Source organism: Sminthopsis crassicaudata, chromosome 4 (genome assembly GCF_048593235.1).
Source record: "Sminthopsis crassicaudata isolate SCR6 chromosome 4, ASM4859323v1, whole genome shotgun sequence".
Classification (NCBI taxonomy): Eukaryota; Metazoa; Chordata; class Mammalia; order Dasyuromorphia; family Dasyuridae; genus Sminthopsis; species Sminthopsis crassicaudata.
In genome coordinates, this window is record NC_133620.1 from 122,595,817 (window position 1) to 122,609,451 (window position 13,635).

General features: G+C 31.5%; 1 protein-coding gene across 1 annotated transcript in view; it reads right to left on the reverse strand.

Moving 5' to 3' along the window:
- The window catches only part of AFDN (afadin, adherens junction formation factor), a 149,525-nt gene that overhangs the window by 44,668 nt on the left and 91,222 nt on the right, over positions 1 to 13,635 (reverse strand). The window contains 8 exon segments of the mRNA XM_074309306.1: positions 1,449 to 1,647; positions 2,532 to 2,675; positions 3,940 to 4,205; positions 4,882 to 4,976; positions 6,680 to 6,825; positions 7,572 to 7,592; positions 9,434 to 9,639; positions 9,724 to 9,785. Coding sequence (XP_074165407.1) covers positions 1,449 to 1,647; positions 2,532 to 2,675; positions 3,940 to 4,205; positions 4,882 to 4,976; positions 6,680 to 6,825; positions 7,572 to 7,592; positions 9,434 to 9,639; positions 9,724 to 9,785 — 1,139 coding nt within the window.

Sequence of the window (13,635 nt, forward strand, 5' to 3'; positions counted from 1 at the left end):
ACAACCATGCAAATATACTTGTATTTTACATGGTTAAGGATTGCATTTATGTGATAAGTCTGCATTTGTTTTTTCTTATATCAAAATAGAGCACAATTATAAAAGGAATTTAAGTTGAGACTGGGTTGTCTTTCTTTAATCAGTTTATGAAGAACTGGATGTTAAGAGATATAAACAATGTCACAAAAAAAAATCTAATCTTCTGTTAGCCTTTCAAACCTCTGTACAACAAATTATATATTTCTTATTGTTTATCACATAAGTAATAGTGATATATCATTAAGTAATGATACCAACAAAGAGCATGAACAAATTCATCATACCATAAGACATTCAGGAGAGCTAATGAATAAATAATGATGAAAATTTACTTAAGTCAATGTTTTTCACAGTTCTCATTGACTGACTATACCATCATGAAACTACTTATATTTTCAATGTGATACTTATTTAAATAAAATATGTGAAATGTGATTTTTTTTCTATGCTGAAAGCATGATGGATTATAATATCCTAATTTGTTTGTCTATGAATCCTACTATTTAAAAAAAATCTATTGCTTAATGTCTAAAATATGCTAAAAATCCAGAGTTGCCTAATGTCTAATCAACTAATTTTAAACTTAATTACCAAGGATAAGTAAGATCAAAGCACTAAGAAGTTACTAACAAAGAAATTCATATAGTATTCACTCAGAAACATAAAACAGCTATCACAATAAAGTACAGATGAGAAGGACCTATTCCTAACAATAGGAAATGAAACACATGTAGGAAAACAAAATGTATAATTTCAAAATAAGGGAGGTAAATGGTAATTTTATTAAAGATCAAAATATTAGAAAAGAAAGGCAAAATAGGTCCTACATGTTATTCCAAACAAATATAATTGTTCACAACATAATAAATTCACAACAAAAGCAAACATTAAGAGTGAATATTTTCTGACAATTGAGGATACAGGGTCATAGAGTAAGATCTGGAAAGGCCCTCACTACAAGTCCAACTCCTACATTTCACAGATGAGGAAACTGGGGCCAAGGTGAGATTAAGTGATTTAGGGGCAACTAGGTGGCGCAGTGGATAGAGCACCAGCCCTAAATTCAGGAGGACCAGAGTTCAAATCTAGTCTCAGACACTTAATACTTCCTAGCTGTGTGACCTTGAGCAAGTCACTTAACCCCAGCCTCAAAAAAGAAAGAGATTAAGTTGGTCCTCACAAGTGACATTAGAACCCAGGGCTTCTGACCCTATAGGCAGTACTTGTTTTGATGTATTACCAATATCAAGAGACTTGTTGTGATTGTCCAATCACATATAAATCTGTGACCCCATGGGCCAGGTTCTTCTATCCTCCATTATCTCTCAAAGTCTATCCAAGTTCATGTTTCTTGATACTTTAGCTAATAGATACTAGCTAGATATAAACAATATTGAGTATTCATTTACCTCTCTGACACAGTGGATCCAAAAATTCCTGTAACCCATTTGGAACATTTCGGACAACATCACAAGAATAGCCATCTTCTGGCAGAAGAAAAGGTAGCTGAAGATCAGGATCTTCTTCTAATTGTACTTCTCTCCCATCACTACGTGCTAATTCATCAGCTGTATTTTCAGCAACAGCTACTACATTTTCTATGAGATCCTAAATGGAGAACAAGCAAACAAAATAGGAAGAAAGATTTAAGAGGTCACTTTCAATGTGATCAAGTTATCAAATGTGATACTTACTTAAATAAAAGAAATAGGGGATGTGAAATGTGAAATTTTTTTCTATGCTGAAAGCATGATGTATTATTTACAAATAGTTTAACTAATTTTCTGGTTTTTGTGAAAATAATTCCCATCTCTCGGAGAAAAGTATTAAAGAATATATATTTATAGTTTAAAATGTGAAATTTTTGTAACAAAACTAAAATTTTAATAAAGTAAAATTTTTATAAAACTTTTTACATATATACAGGAGAGAATAAACACTATTTAAATTAGGCTAATATGCTAAAATTCTTTATAGTTATGTTTTATTATATCCAAAGATTTGCAACTGACAGTGAGGGAGGAAAAAAGCAGAAGAATTTTAGATCTTTTAATCTGGTAACAAAACATATTGCAAATGAATTAATGTATTAAAATTATAAAAAGGCATTTTAAAATTCTGAAAATGAAACACTTTTTCATCCTTTTCAAAAGAAATTAGAAATTGTATCTAATAGAAGTCCTTGGTTTTGGCTGTGGAGACTGTTGCATGCATCCATTTGTACATATATACACATGTATGTACACACACACACACATTTATATATATTTCATACAAAAATATATATTCCAAATCATTCTGAAGGTATGTTCCACGTCTAAAAAAGACTAAAGTACTAGATCATGTAATTTCAGTGGATCTAAAAGATGAAACATTTCTTAAATTATTTTTTCCAATAAAATTAAGCATCATATAATACTTTATTCCAGTACTGCAAAATCCTTTTAAAAAAAAATTTATATTCCGCAAGAAATGTGCCAAGATTAACTTACTGATGGGATAAAAGGTTCATCTGGTGCACAGTGGTAATTTTGTAATAAGGCTTGAAGTTGTAATGAATTCAGCTTAAAGCAGGTACTGTTAATATTTGGAATATCCTCAGGTGAATACTTATCCATGGTAAGTAGTGTGGTTGCCTGAATAAAGAGATTTTTTTTTCATTATTATCTTGATTTATGGTATAAATCATTATCAGAATAAAGGTAAATTAGTGAAGAACTGGCCTCAAAATTATAAATTATAAATTATAATAAATCTTACAGAGTTATCCTGAATTTATAGACTCAATGCCTATCTGTATTGATAAAAGAGGTTGCCTTGTCAGAAAGAGTTCCTTACCCCAATGAAATCAAAGATCTGGACCCTACCCTAAATTTCAAATTTAAAAAAAAAATTTTTTTTCTAGGTTAATTTGAATAGAAGAACAGTCTGAGTAGTAATTAAATATTTCCTCTGTAATCTGCCTTGTATTTATTAAATCTTCTCCTCCTTTCTAGTATAAAACTAAGCAATGTTCCCCAAAATGTAGAATCATAAATTAAATGTTACTACCTAAAACATCATTTTATAATGATTTGAATCAAGGAAACAGCACAAGAAATAGCAACTTACACATTAACTTGTCCAATTTAAGATTTTTTTCACTTTACACTCTCAACATACCTGATAAACTTCTGTCTTTACATTTAAAATAAAAGGTTGAGAAATTCAGAAAAAAATATAAAAGATTCAATATATACACTGCTATCAAAAAGTTTTTATCTCAGTTTAAGTAACTCAAAATGCCCTGAATTTTTGTCTAGTTACTAATGTGATCTCTTGATGTTTAAGTCCTTTCTTCATAGCAGTTCAAGCCAAGAGAATAATTTCTTTCAGTAATCTATAACATGGTTTCTCAAACATTTTCCACTACTGACCCTTTTTTGCCCAAGAAATTTTTATGTAACCCTATTCCAAATCTGAGCCGAGATGTTTCTGGGTGCATCCTTGCATATGCAATGCAAAATTCAATGTTCAAGAACCAAGGGTGTAATGAAGTTGAAAGATGCAACATATGCAGCCAGAAACACTTTTGAATTCATCAAGCATTTGATTTTCAATTAATTTTAGGTCACTGCATTTAATACACATTTTAATAAACATTTTACTGTTCCCAAGCTTTTTGGGAAACCCACATTCAGTTATTGTGACCCATGGGGGGCTGTGATCCACAAGAAGCTTTGACTTACAAGAGACCCTACGAGATTTTTCCATTCTAAAGTAAAATCTTTTATTACTAAAAATCACTTAAACAAGACATAAATGAAAAAATGTAAAAGGCAGAGTTCTTTTAGCACACAATACTGTGCAGTTTCTCCCTACCTGAGAGCTACAAAAAGCACTATGAATTCCACCATTTACCTGTACAATTCTGCTAAGATGGCAGTCAGCAGCGAGCTCTAGGCCTTGTTTCTCTGCCCATGCCTCGATATGACCCAACTGCTGACGGATAATGGCTCCCCAGTAATGAGAACACAACCCTGAATCTGGGTCAGTAACAAGTCTGTTAAACAGCCACATATTAATAAAATGAAAGAGCTGAGAGAAGAGTTGAATCGTCAGGGCAGCATTTACTCTACATCTTCGCAATAATGACATAGCTCCAGTGAGTGTATGCAAAACATCATCTGTTCATAAATATAAAAACACAAATGTCACGAATGAATCTTTCAGGAAAAGAATTCAAGGGTGATACAAAATGTAATCATGTATATCTTAGATAATACTTTCAATTAGTTGTTAAAACAAACAAACAAAAAAAAAAATTCAAACTTGGTGCCCAAACTTCAGTTCACATGACAAACATCTGAAAATGGAACCTTTGTTTTCTAGCTTGCTAAGAATTACTGAAGCTTGGGGCAGCCATGTGATGCAGTGAATAGAGTACCAGCCTTGAAGTCAGGAGGACCCAAGTTCAAATCTGGTCTCAGACACTTATTACTTCCTAGCTATGTGACCCTGGGCAAGTCACTTAACCCCAAATGCCTCAGGAAAAAAGTGATTTACTCCAATAGTCTCTGAAAACTCAAGTTCACCTCTAAACAAATATGAGGCATTGAAGTAATCAACCAAAAAGGAAAATTATTCATAAGCATTTTTTTAAAAGTTCAAAATATCTGAAGACCTGACTACATTAAAAATGCAAAAACCTTCTACATTCACTAATTCAAATCCAGACAAATGCATATTATACTTTTTATCCATTTCAGAGATATTTACAACATAGGTGTTAAACAAACTGAAAATCACAAATTTGTAAAGGGATAGCAAGAAATTATTTTTCAAAAAAGTCAGTATTCTAACCTATTTTAGGTCTTTGTAGACTGTTTTCTTCAGGATCATCCAGAAAGGCTGGCATGTAGTTATTAAGTTCTGACTGAAGACAATGAACCAAATATCTGAAAAATTATACAAATTTTAATACTGTACATAATAAGAAAAAGGATAATAAGTCATGTTGGAACTTAAAATACAAACATAAATGAATTTTACAAACTATAAGATCAAAATCTGCTTTTTATAAAATTTTTTCTCTCTCTCTCTCTCTCTCCCTCTCCTCTCTTACCCTTTCTTGTCCTTTCCCAAACATCATTCATTTTTAGGTGAGAAGAAAATGATTATGCACAGAAATAGGCAAGCTGATTATCCTTTACTCAATCCAACCCTCTCTAACCTCTCCTTTTTCCATAATAGAAAACAGTATTTTCTCATTTTCCCAAGTTCTCCAACTGCTTCCTAATTCTACCCTCCTAATATAACTGAAAATGATCTCTTCAAGTTACTAATGATCTCTTAATTCCAATATCAAACAATACTTCCTCAACTTTTATCCTTCTTGAACTTTCTATAAGCATGACATTATGGATAATTTTTTTCTGTCTCCCAATTCATTTTTTCGTTTCTAACTGTAAGGCTACAATGTGAAGGCAGAGTCATATTGTTCCCTTTGGCTGCAGAGAACAGAAACAGGAGCAATAGGTCCAAGTCTTAGACAGGACTGATCTGGTAAATAGGAGGGAAAACTTAACATTAACCACTGTTCAAAGACCTCCTGAAAGATCTTTGTGAAGACGCTAAGAATTACTTCATGAAGGGATTGGCCTAAATGGCCAATGAAGTCCCTTCCATCTTTGTAATTCTGTGATTTTTATCGATTCTCCTTTCCCTATGTCATTCTATTTTCCCTATGTCTTCTCTCCTTGACTCTTCATATTCTTAGTGACATATCTAATAAATTATTAAATAACTTTATATCTATTCCTCAACATCTCTTCCATCTGTTCCCTTTTCTACTCACAGAGGGTCTAGACCTTTTTTTTTCTAGCTTCAATTCTATTCAATGTCCAAACTATATACATAAAATATACATAAATGAAATCTTAAAGTCAAAAGAAAAACTGGCCTTGGAGTCAAAATGTCTTAGACTAAAGTGCTTCCAAAGATTTATTAGTTGCATGACTAACAAGACCTTTTACCTCTCAGTGTCCCAGACAAATCTAAGACTACAGTTATCTGTAACCACATTAAAGGATTAGAAGCGTAGCAACGCTGTGATCTGGAAAATCCATTTAAAAACTTTTTGGCCCTCCCTTGTCTTGGAGAAGCCTCAATTATTATGGTATAAAAAGATAAAATAATGTAACGATAATATCATATTTATACTAAAGGTTTTCTGTGTCAGACTTTATATGTCATCTGCTGCTTTCACACGCAAATTTCCCATTTAATTTCTTATGTTGACCTGTGATATAACTGAATCCAAAATGGGAAAGTTGAGACATGGAAGGAATACCTCTATTAGTAACAGAACAGTTGCCAGTCTATAGTGGAGAAGAGGAGACATTTTTTTCAGTAGGAATACCCAATACTGATGGACTCATAGCCTGGCATAAATAAATAAACAAGCCTATTTTCCCTAATATCTAAAATTTTGCTTTCCTTGATATTTGCTTTAAGGTGTATGAGTACATATGTATTTTATATATATATATATATATATATATATATATATATATAATATACATTTGTAAATAAAGAAACATAAATAAAATACTAAATTTGACACTTGATTAGTAAAAGTTATGGAGTATATTGATCTTACTTGAATGCCATTTGAACCAAGTGTGCTAAAATATCCTGGGCATCCAGAGTGATTCGGCTGAGATCACGGTCCTGCTTAATGAAGTTGAGTAATTCTGATGCATTTGCCATCCAAAAGGCAAGTGCTCCTGCAATATTCTTCTGCTTCTGTAGATAGAACAAACATAAGTAGAGAGAGAACAAAAATTTTCCTATCCCACCAAAAGAAAAAAGGAAGGGTAAGGGATAAGTGCTACTTATAAAGCTTTTTAAGATAGACCAGTACCTTTCCCATTCCACTAATAATTCAGATACCAGATATTTGCAGATAAATTTGATTTTATTAATCAATGAAAAGTATGCAATTTTTAAAAAACACTTCAAAAGTTGTGTTTTAACACAATTATATAATTTCTGGATTGCTGTCACTATGGGGCTATTCTTTTGCTTACTGCAATGCCAGGTTTAGCTTTATGCATTATCTGGTGATCTGTTTGTGCTCACGCACAGGTTCGCTATTACCCACCACCACCCTGATACTTCCAGTTACTGGTTTTGACACCATGCAACTCAGTATCAAGTACTGATCTATCTCCCCATCTCCCGACCACATATGCCAGGCCAGGCAACCTTAGATGAGATCCAAGATAGGAACCAAAGATAAACAATAAAGATAAGAAAAAGAACTTTGGTCATTTCATATCCACATTGAAGTGCATTAAGCAGAAATTATGGAATGCTGATAAAAGTTGCACAGTCAAAAAAGGATTTTAGTACTGCATGTTCCAGTTGCTGAATGAGTGTTATGAACTGTTCAGTCCAGCTGTTGTAGTATTGTATTTTGATATGGAAGCAGCATGAGAAACTCAGCTAAGCCAACATAGCTAGGATCAGTTCCCAGCAGTATATCCTACCTGATCAACCTGGTCTACCTCCTGGAGAAAAACAGACGAAGGGAAATCAAGCAGAACGAGAGAAAGAAACTTGTAAACAATCATGATAGTTTTTAAAAATCAAAACACTAATATGAAGGTGCAACATAAAGACAAAACACTTTATGCTCAGTTATTCCCAAATTACAATGTCACCTGTGGTTTGGAGGCAGCTGAGCAAGTACATGCTGTCAATAGTTTATTTTAGGCACTTAGTACCACAACAATGAAATGAATGGTAAATCTGGAGAACAAATAATTAATGATGAACATATAAAAAGTCCTGCAATTAATACTCATTAAAGAAAATATTGTTGAAAAAGTTTTTCCACAAATCCATAATGTGGAAAGACAAATTCATTAAATCCACCTGTGCAAATACATCTTAATTTGACAGAAGTTGATTGCCTAATTATAAAGAAAATGACAAATAAGAAGGACAATGACTATTTAAACAAATGATAATAAGGATGAATTTGAAATATATACAAACTAAAAATAAATATTATAGCAAAAACTTTTCAAAATTTCCAAAAAGATAAACTTCAAATGGAAGACTCAAAAATTTCAGAACAAATGATATGCTATGAGCAGACATTTTTCAGTTGTTGCTGTGCTAATTCCATTTGTGGAATATTTGATGTTGTTGTTGTTTTCCATCATAATTTTATTTTTCCAGTTTAAAATGCACAGTGAAAATGCCTTCAGTAGAGCTTCTTGTTCTGAAGTGAACTTTTGACAATAAGAAAGGAACTAGAGACAAGCAATGGTTAAAAAAAAAAAAAAGAAAAAGAAAAAAAGAAAAGCAAAATCACATTTATTTAAAAAAAAAAAAGTTAAAAAAAGAATGCTATGATGACCAATTGAAATTGCTACTTAAAATTTTTTCCCAGGTTCAGGTAAGGAAATTATCAGCCAACAAATCTAATCCACATTTTAAAAATTATCTTGTAATTTTAAAATTTAAACATGCTTAAAATCAGAAAAACTGTAATCCCAATCAAATCTCATTCTCTAGGTGATAAGTCAATCTGGTAACCATGTCTAAACATTTTAGTTGTTACCCTCTTAATTGAAATATTAACATTTGTGAGTTTGAATAAAATCACTTAGGTAAGGAATTCAAGTAAATTCCAATTAATTGTGCTGGAAAAACAAGTGTGGAATTATATCATATGCCACCAATATAACTTGTAATGATTCATGATGCTTTACATAATATATGAGCCAGTCCTAATGCTGAGAATGCCAAGAACACTGATGTCAACTTCATAAACTAATTCTGTATACTGTCAGTTTGTTTAATTATAAATTTCAAAACTTAAAAATGAAACTGTTCTGTATATACAGTGTGTTCACTGGTCTGTGTGTATGGGATATTTAAACAACTAAAGAAATCTTAAAAAGCTGTCTTTTTTGTTTCTAGTGTTTCTCACTTAGTTGTTAAAAATTACATAATCAAAGAATTTACACAAATTATAGCTTAGGATAAGGAGAGAGTGGAGGGGAGAGTTGCTATACCTAATCTCTCTTGCAGCCATGCGGGTAAAGGAAAAGATAGGAACCTGACAAAATAATATCAATAAGTAAGAAAGCATCTTTATTTAGGACAACTGTGAACTCAGAATTTAACTATTAAATTAATAAAACCTTTGTTTCTTAATTATGGGAGACGGAATGAAAGAATAAGAAAAACAAATTATCTTACTTTTAAAATAATATAGTTAACTCTGAGAAAAATAGTTTACTACTTTATGCCCAATAACTTTTTTCCAAAAACAATCTTAAAAAGATTCCCTTCAAAAGGAAAAAGAAATGCCTACATACATCAGATTGACACCCACCTGAATAACTCCTTCCATCATGCTCACCATCTTGTTAACTATGGCAATGACTTTATGGGTACGCTCTGTAGGGCTGATTTCAGGTCTGTATTGATTTGACAGTACATACCGACATGCCATATATAACACATATGTAGGTGATAGTTTAAAATGCACTGTAGAACTATTCGTATAATTTATAATAGCTGATAAAAATGAATCTTCAGCTGTGAAAAGATTAAAAAATGAATATCAAAAGGAGGAAAGTGGAACAATTAATACAAGTAAACTGAGAATTTCAAAATACTTACAACTTTCTCTGAATTCTATACTTGCAGGCAGTATCAATTCAGGACTAGGGGCATCTTGAGTTCTAAAGGAAGAAAGCAGAAATTCAACAAACCAATGCACATAATTAAAGTCAATACCATTATTAAACAAAGTAGATTTCTTGAGTGGTTTCACTTCTGAATTCCTATACATTTGTCCAAAGTTGAGAAAGACAATACTGATATCTTTTATTTGTAGCTTATTCAGAAACTGCAGTAATAAGAGTCTAAAGCTATCTTATTACTTTTATTCATGGAAGTTTCATCCAAGTTCTACAGTAATGGCATAATGGCAAAGGTCACAGGAGAGACCTGAAACATGCTTTTCCATTATTGATGAACATCTCTTATAAAGTATTGGGATGAAGAAGGCTTGCACCTGCCACATTTGTGGCTCAAATAACAAACAGAGCCAATAATAAAGATTGGGGGATGGGAGATGAACCATGTTTTGAAACAGATTGAGAAAAATGCATCTACATGAAATCAAAAGTTTATGTGTAAAGTCAAAGCATTAAGACTTTCCCCCCAAACATTTTTTGTTTCCTAAAAAAACACTGTTGAATCTCCATTTCTTTTCCTTCCTGCATGGATAATTTAGACTCTCTTAATGGAGAGAGGAAGAAACATTAAGATAAATTCTCCTTCTCACCTCCCCCAAAAAACACTGTTATCTAGAACTTCCTTTGAATTAAATGTGTTTCAGGAAGCCTTCTTTAAAATGGTGTCTCTCTCTCTCAATAACTCATTAGCTCATAAAATTTATCATATTGATTGTTGTTTGTCCTTTGTTCTCAAAGAGAACTATGACATTAGGGAGTTGATTCCATGACATGCAAGTGAATTGGATTTAAATGAAGGATGTTGTGCAAAGTCACTGCTTCACTTTCTCCTTGAAGAGCCATCTTGGGTCCAGTGGCCAGATGTAGACTAGAAAGACTAGAGATGGACCTGAATGCCTTATTGGTTGATTTGCTCCTTTTAGGAAATAGTTCTTTAATTATAATAAAACTATGATGACAAAGAAGCATGTGCATACACATACATACAAAATTTGAGGAGAAAGAAAAACTCCTATGATTTAGCTGGAATTGAAGTTCACCCTAATTGTACTTTTAAAGCACATTTAATAGCTCATACAGATTCATCTAGAGAAATAAACACTAAGTAAATAATACTTCTCTTCCCCAAAAAATACTTTTTTTTTGGGGGGGGGGGGGGAAGAGAATAGTGTAGAATCCGTTTAAAATTAATACCTAAAACATAAACTACATTCTAATGAATTCTTGCTCTGGAATTTTCATATAGTAAACTGTCCTGCAAATAATACAATATTATACAATTATATATGTACTTTATTTACCACAACTCTCCTACCAGTGATCAAACTAACACACTATCAATAACTACACGTCAAATCTCCAACATTTGTGACAAAAATTTAAGTATGTCATTGATTGAGCATATTTTACTTCAAAAAGCTAACAGTTGGGGCAACTAGGTGGCGCAGTGGATAGAGCCCCAACCCTGAATTCAGTAGTTCAAATCTGATCTCAGATACTTAACACTTCCTAGCTGTGTGACCCTGAGCAAGTCACTTAACCCCAGCCTCAGGGAAAAAAAATTTAAAAAGCTAACAGCTTTAAAATTCTAGTCAAGTTGACAAGTCAGAAGAAAAAAAATGTAAGATGCAATTTCTAAATTTATTAAGTAATGCAAATTGACAATTAAAACCTGGCTGAAAAATCAAATTACAAATTACAAAATTACAAAATAATTCAATGACTCATATCAAAAGGAAAGAAAATGTCAAATGGATAGATGTTAACCTTGTAACCAAAAAGACCAAGGTTCAAGCCCTACATTGGACAACTAACTAGATAGTTAGGTGCCCCCAAGCTGCTTAATCCTCAATCCAACCAGGTAACTAAGACTACAAACTACAATAAAGTTGTTTTACCACAACAACAGTGGCAAAAATTTCTACAATAGTTCCTATCACTAATTTAATCACAAATATGTAATATTATCACTAATTACCATCCTCCAAAAGCAAAAAACAAAATCTAGACTAAAATGAAAACAAAAATTTTAAAACTAGAGCTATAAATACTGCCTAAAAGAAGTCAATGACCCCTTTCCAAATTCAGTAAAATATTAAAGTTCCATGAGTATCAATAGAAAAAATTTTCATTATTTAGACAGATATTTTCACAATTCAATTATTTAAAGAAGTGATTAGTTTTGGTAGTGACATCAAAAACTTTAAATTAAGAAAAAAAAAAAAAGCACTTAAATTTATCAATGAATAGATTAGCTAAACAACTTTGAGCACTAAAATATTTCTACTTTGATTTATAGCCTCATATTCAAAGATTGCAAACTAGAAATGACCTTCAAGACTAATTCAATCTTTTCATTTTATAAAGAGAAGCCCAAAAATTTATTCAAAATCCCAAAGATAGTGATGGGTAAGTCTGAAACTACGTCTCTTGGTTTTTCACTTTTAAAAAGGTTTAGTCAAAAACAGGATTTTCATTCTCTCCACACCAAAAGAATTGAAATCCTTTTTTGTACAGGACAAAAGATAATAATATGTTAGAGGGCCAGATCAAGAAAAAGAGAATACCCTAAATATGTTACCACTATTAAAGTTAATTTACCTAAATAAAAGTCTCCTTTATTTTAACTAAATTTGATATTTAATAATATCAAAATAATATTCAAACATTCAATTTGAATTTCATTCAAACCTTTAGTTTTTGCTTAAAATTTTATTATGATCCAACAAGTTTTATTAATGCTTTTTCTTTTAATATATGGGTCATTTCTAGAACTATCGGCCATTTCAATACTAACACTGTCCCCATTGGAGGCTCTTATTAACTGGAAAAAAAAAAAAAAATTAAGACAAAACATCAGATACAATGACCTCACATGACAATATAGAAGTTTTTTTTTGCCAGAGAGTCTTTCCTACATTTCTGCTAAGAAGGAATTATACTTTTTTTATTAGTTTCCCTGGGCAACTGTTGGGCTTTCATTTGTGCCAAATTCATCCCTCTGAGTTTATTGACAAGATGAATATAAATTATCTATTTTTAAAAATTATTTCAACCAAATTACCATATTTGGGAAAAACTGACACAAGTAATGATTATTCAAAATATTTAGTTGAACATGCAATTAATTAATTGCATGCTACTTACAGTTACACATTTTCTAAGAGTCATTAATGTTAAATTTGGCAAAATGGAAAGAATTTAAATCCATGAAGGAAAAGCTAGGGCACTCATCAACAGTATTATTAAAGAGGTGATTAAAAAAGAAATTATATAGTCTCGTGCCAATAATTTGAAGTCTCAAACAAAGAACAAACATTTTTTAAAGGCTTTTAAGATTTCTTTGTTTTGTTGTTTGAAAGGAATCACTGAATAAAATAAATATCAATCACAAGTATATATTGAAGAGCAAATGAGTGTGTGCATGTGTGTGTGTGTATACACTTATATATACTATATACATAAAGATCAAAAGGAATGAACAAAAATGAAAAATGTTAATCATGATAGCTATAATTTGGGGAGTGGAGGGAACCAGACTCCAAAATTCAATTGTTCTATACTATATAAATATGATACAAATAGGAGGTTTTACTTCTGATTAGATTTAAAAGGCTATTATTTTATATTAACACTTGCCTAATGATATTTATATTTCTATGCAGCAACTCTTAGTATCTTCTTTTATTAATATTATGAATACATCAATACACATTTCTACTGAGAATTTTATCTGGACATGTTATTTTATTATACTTATAAAACAAAACAAAATCAAAGAAAAATCAATTTAAATGTTGGAAGGGACTTCTGAAATCCTTCATCCAAACCT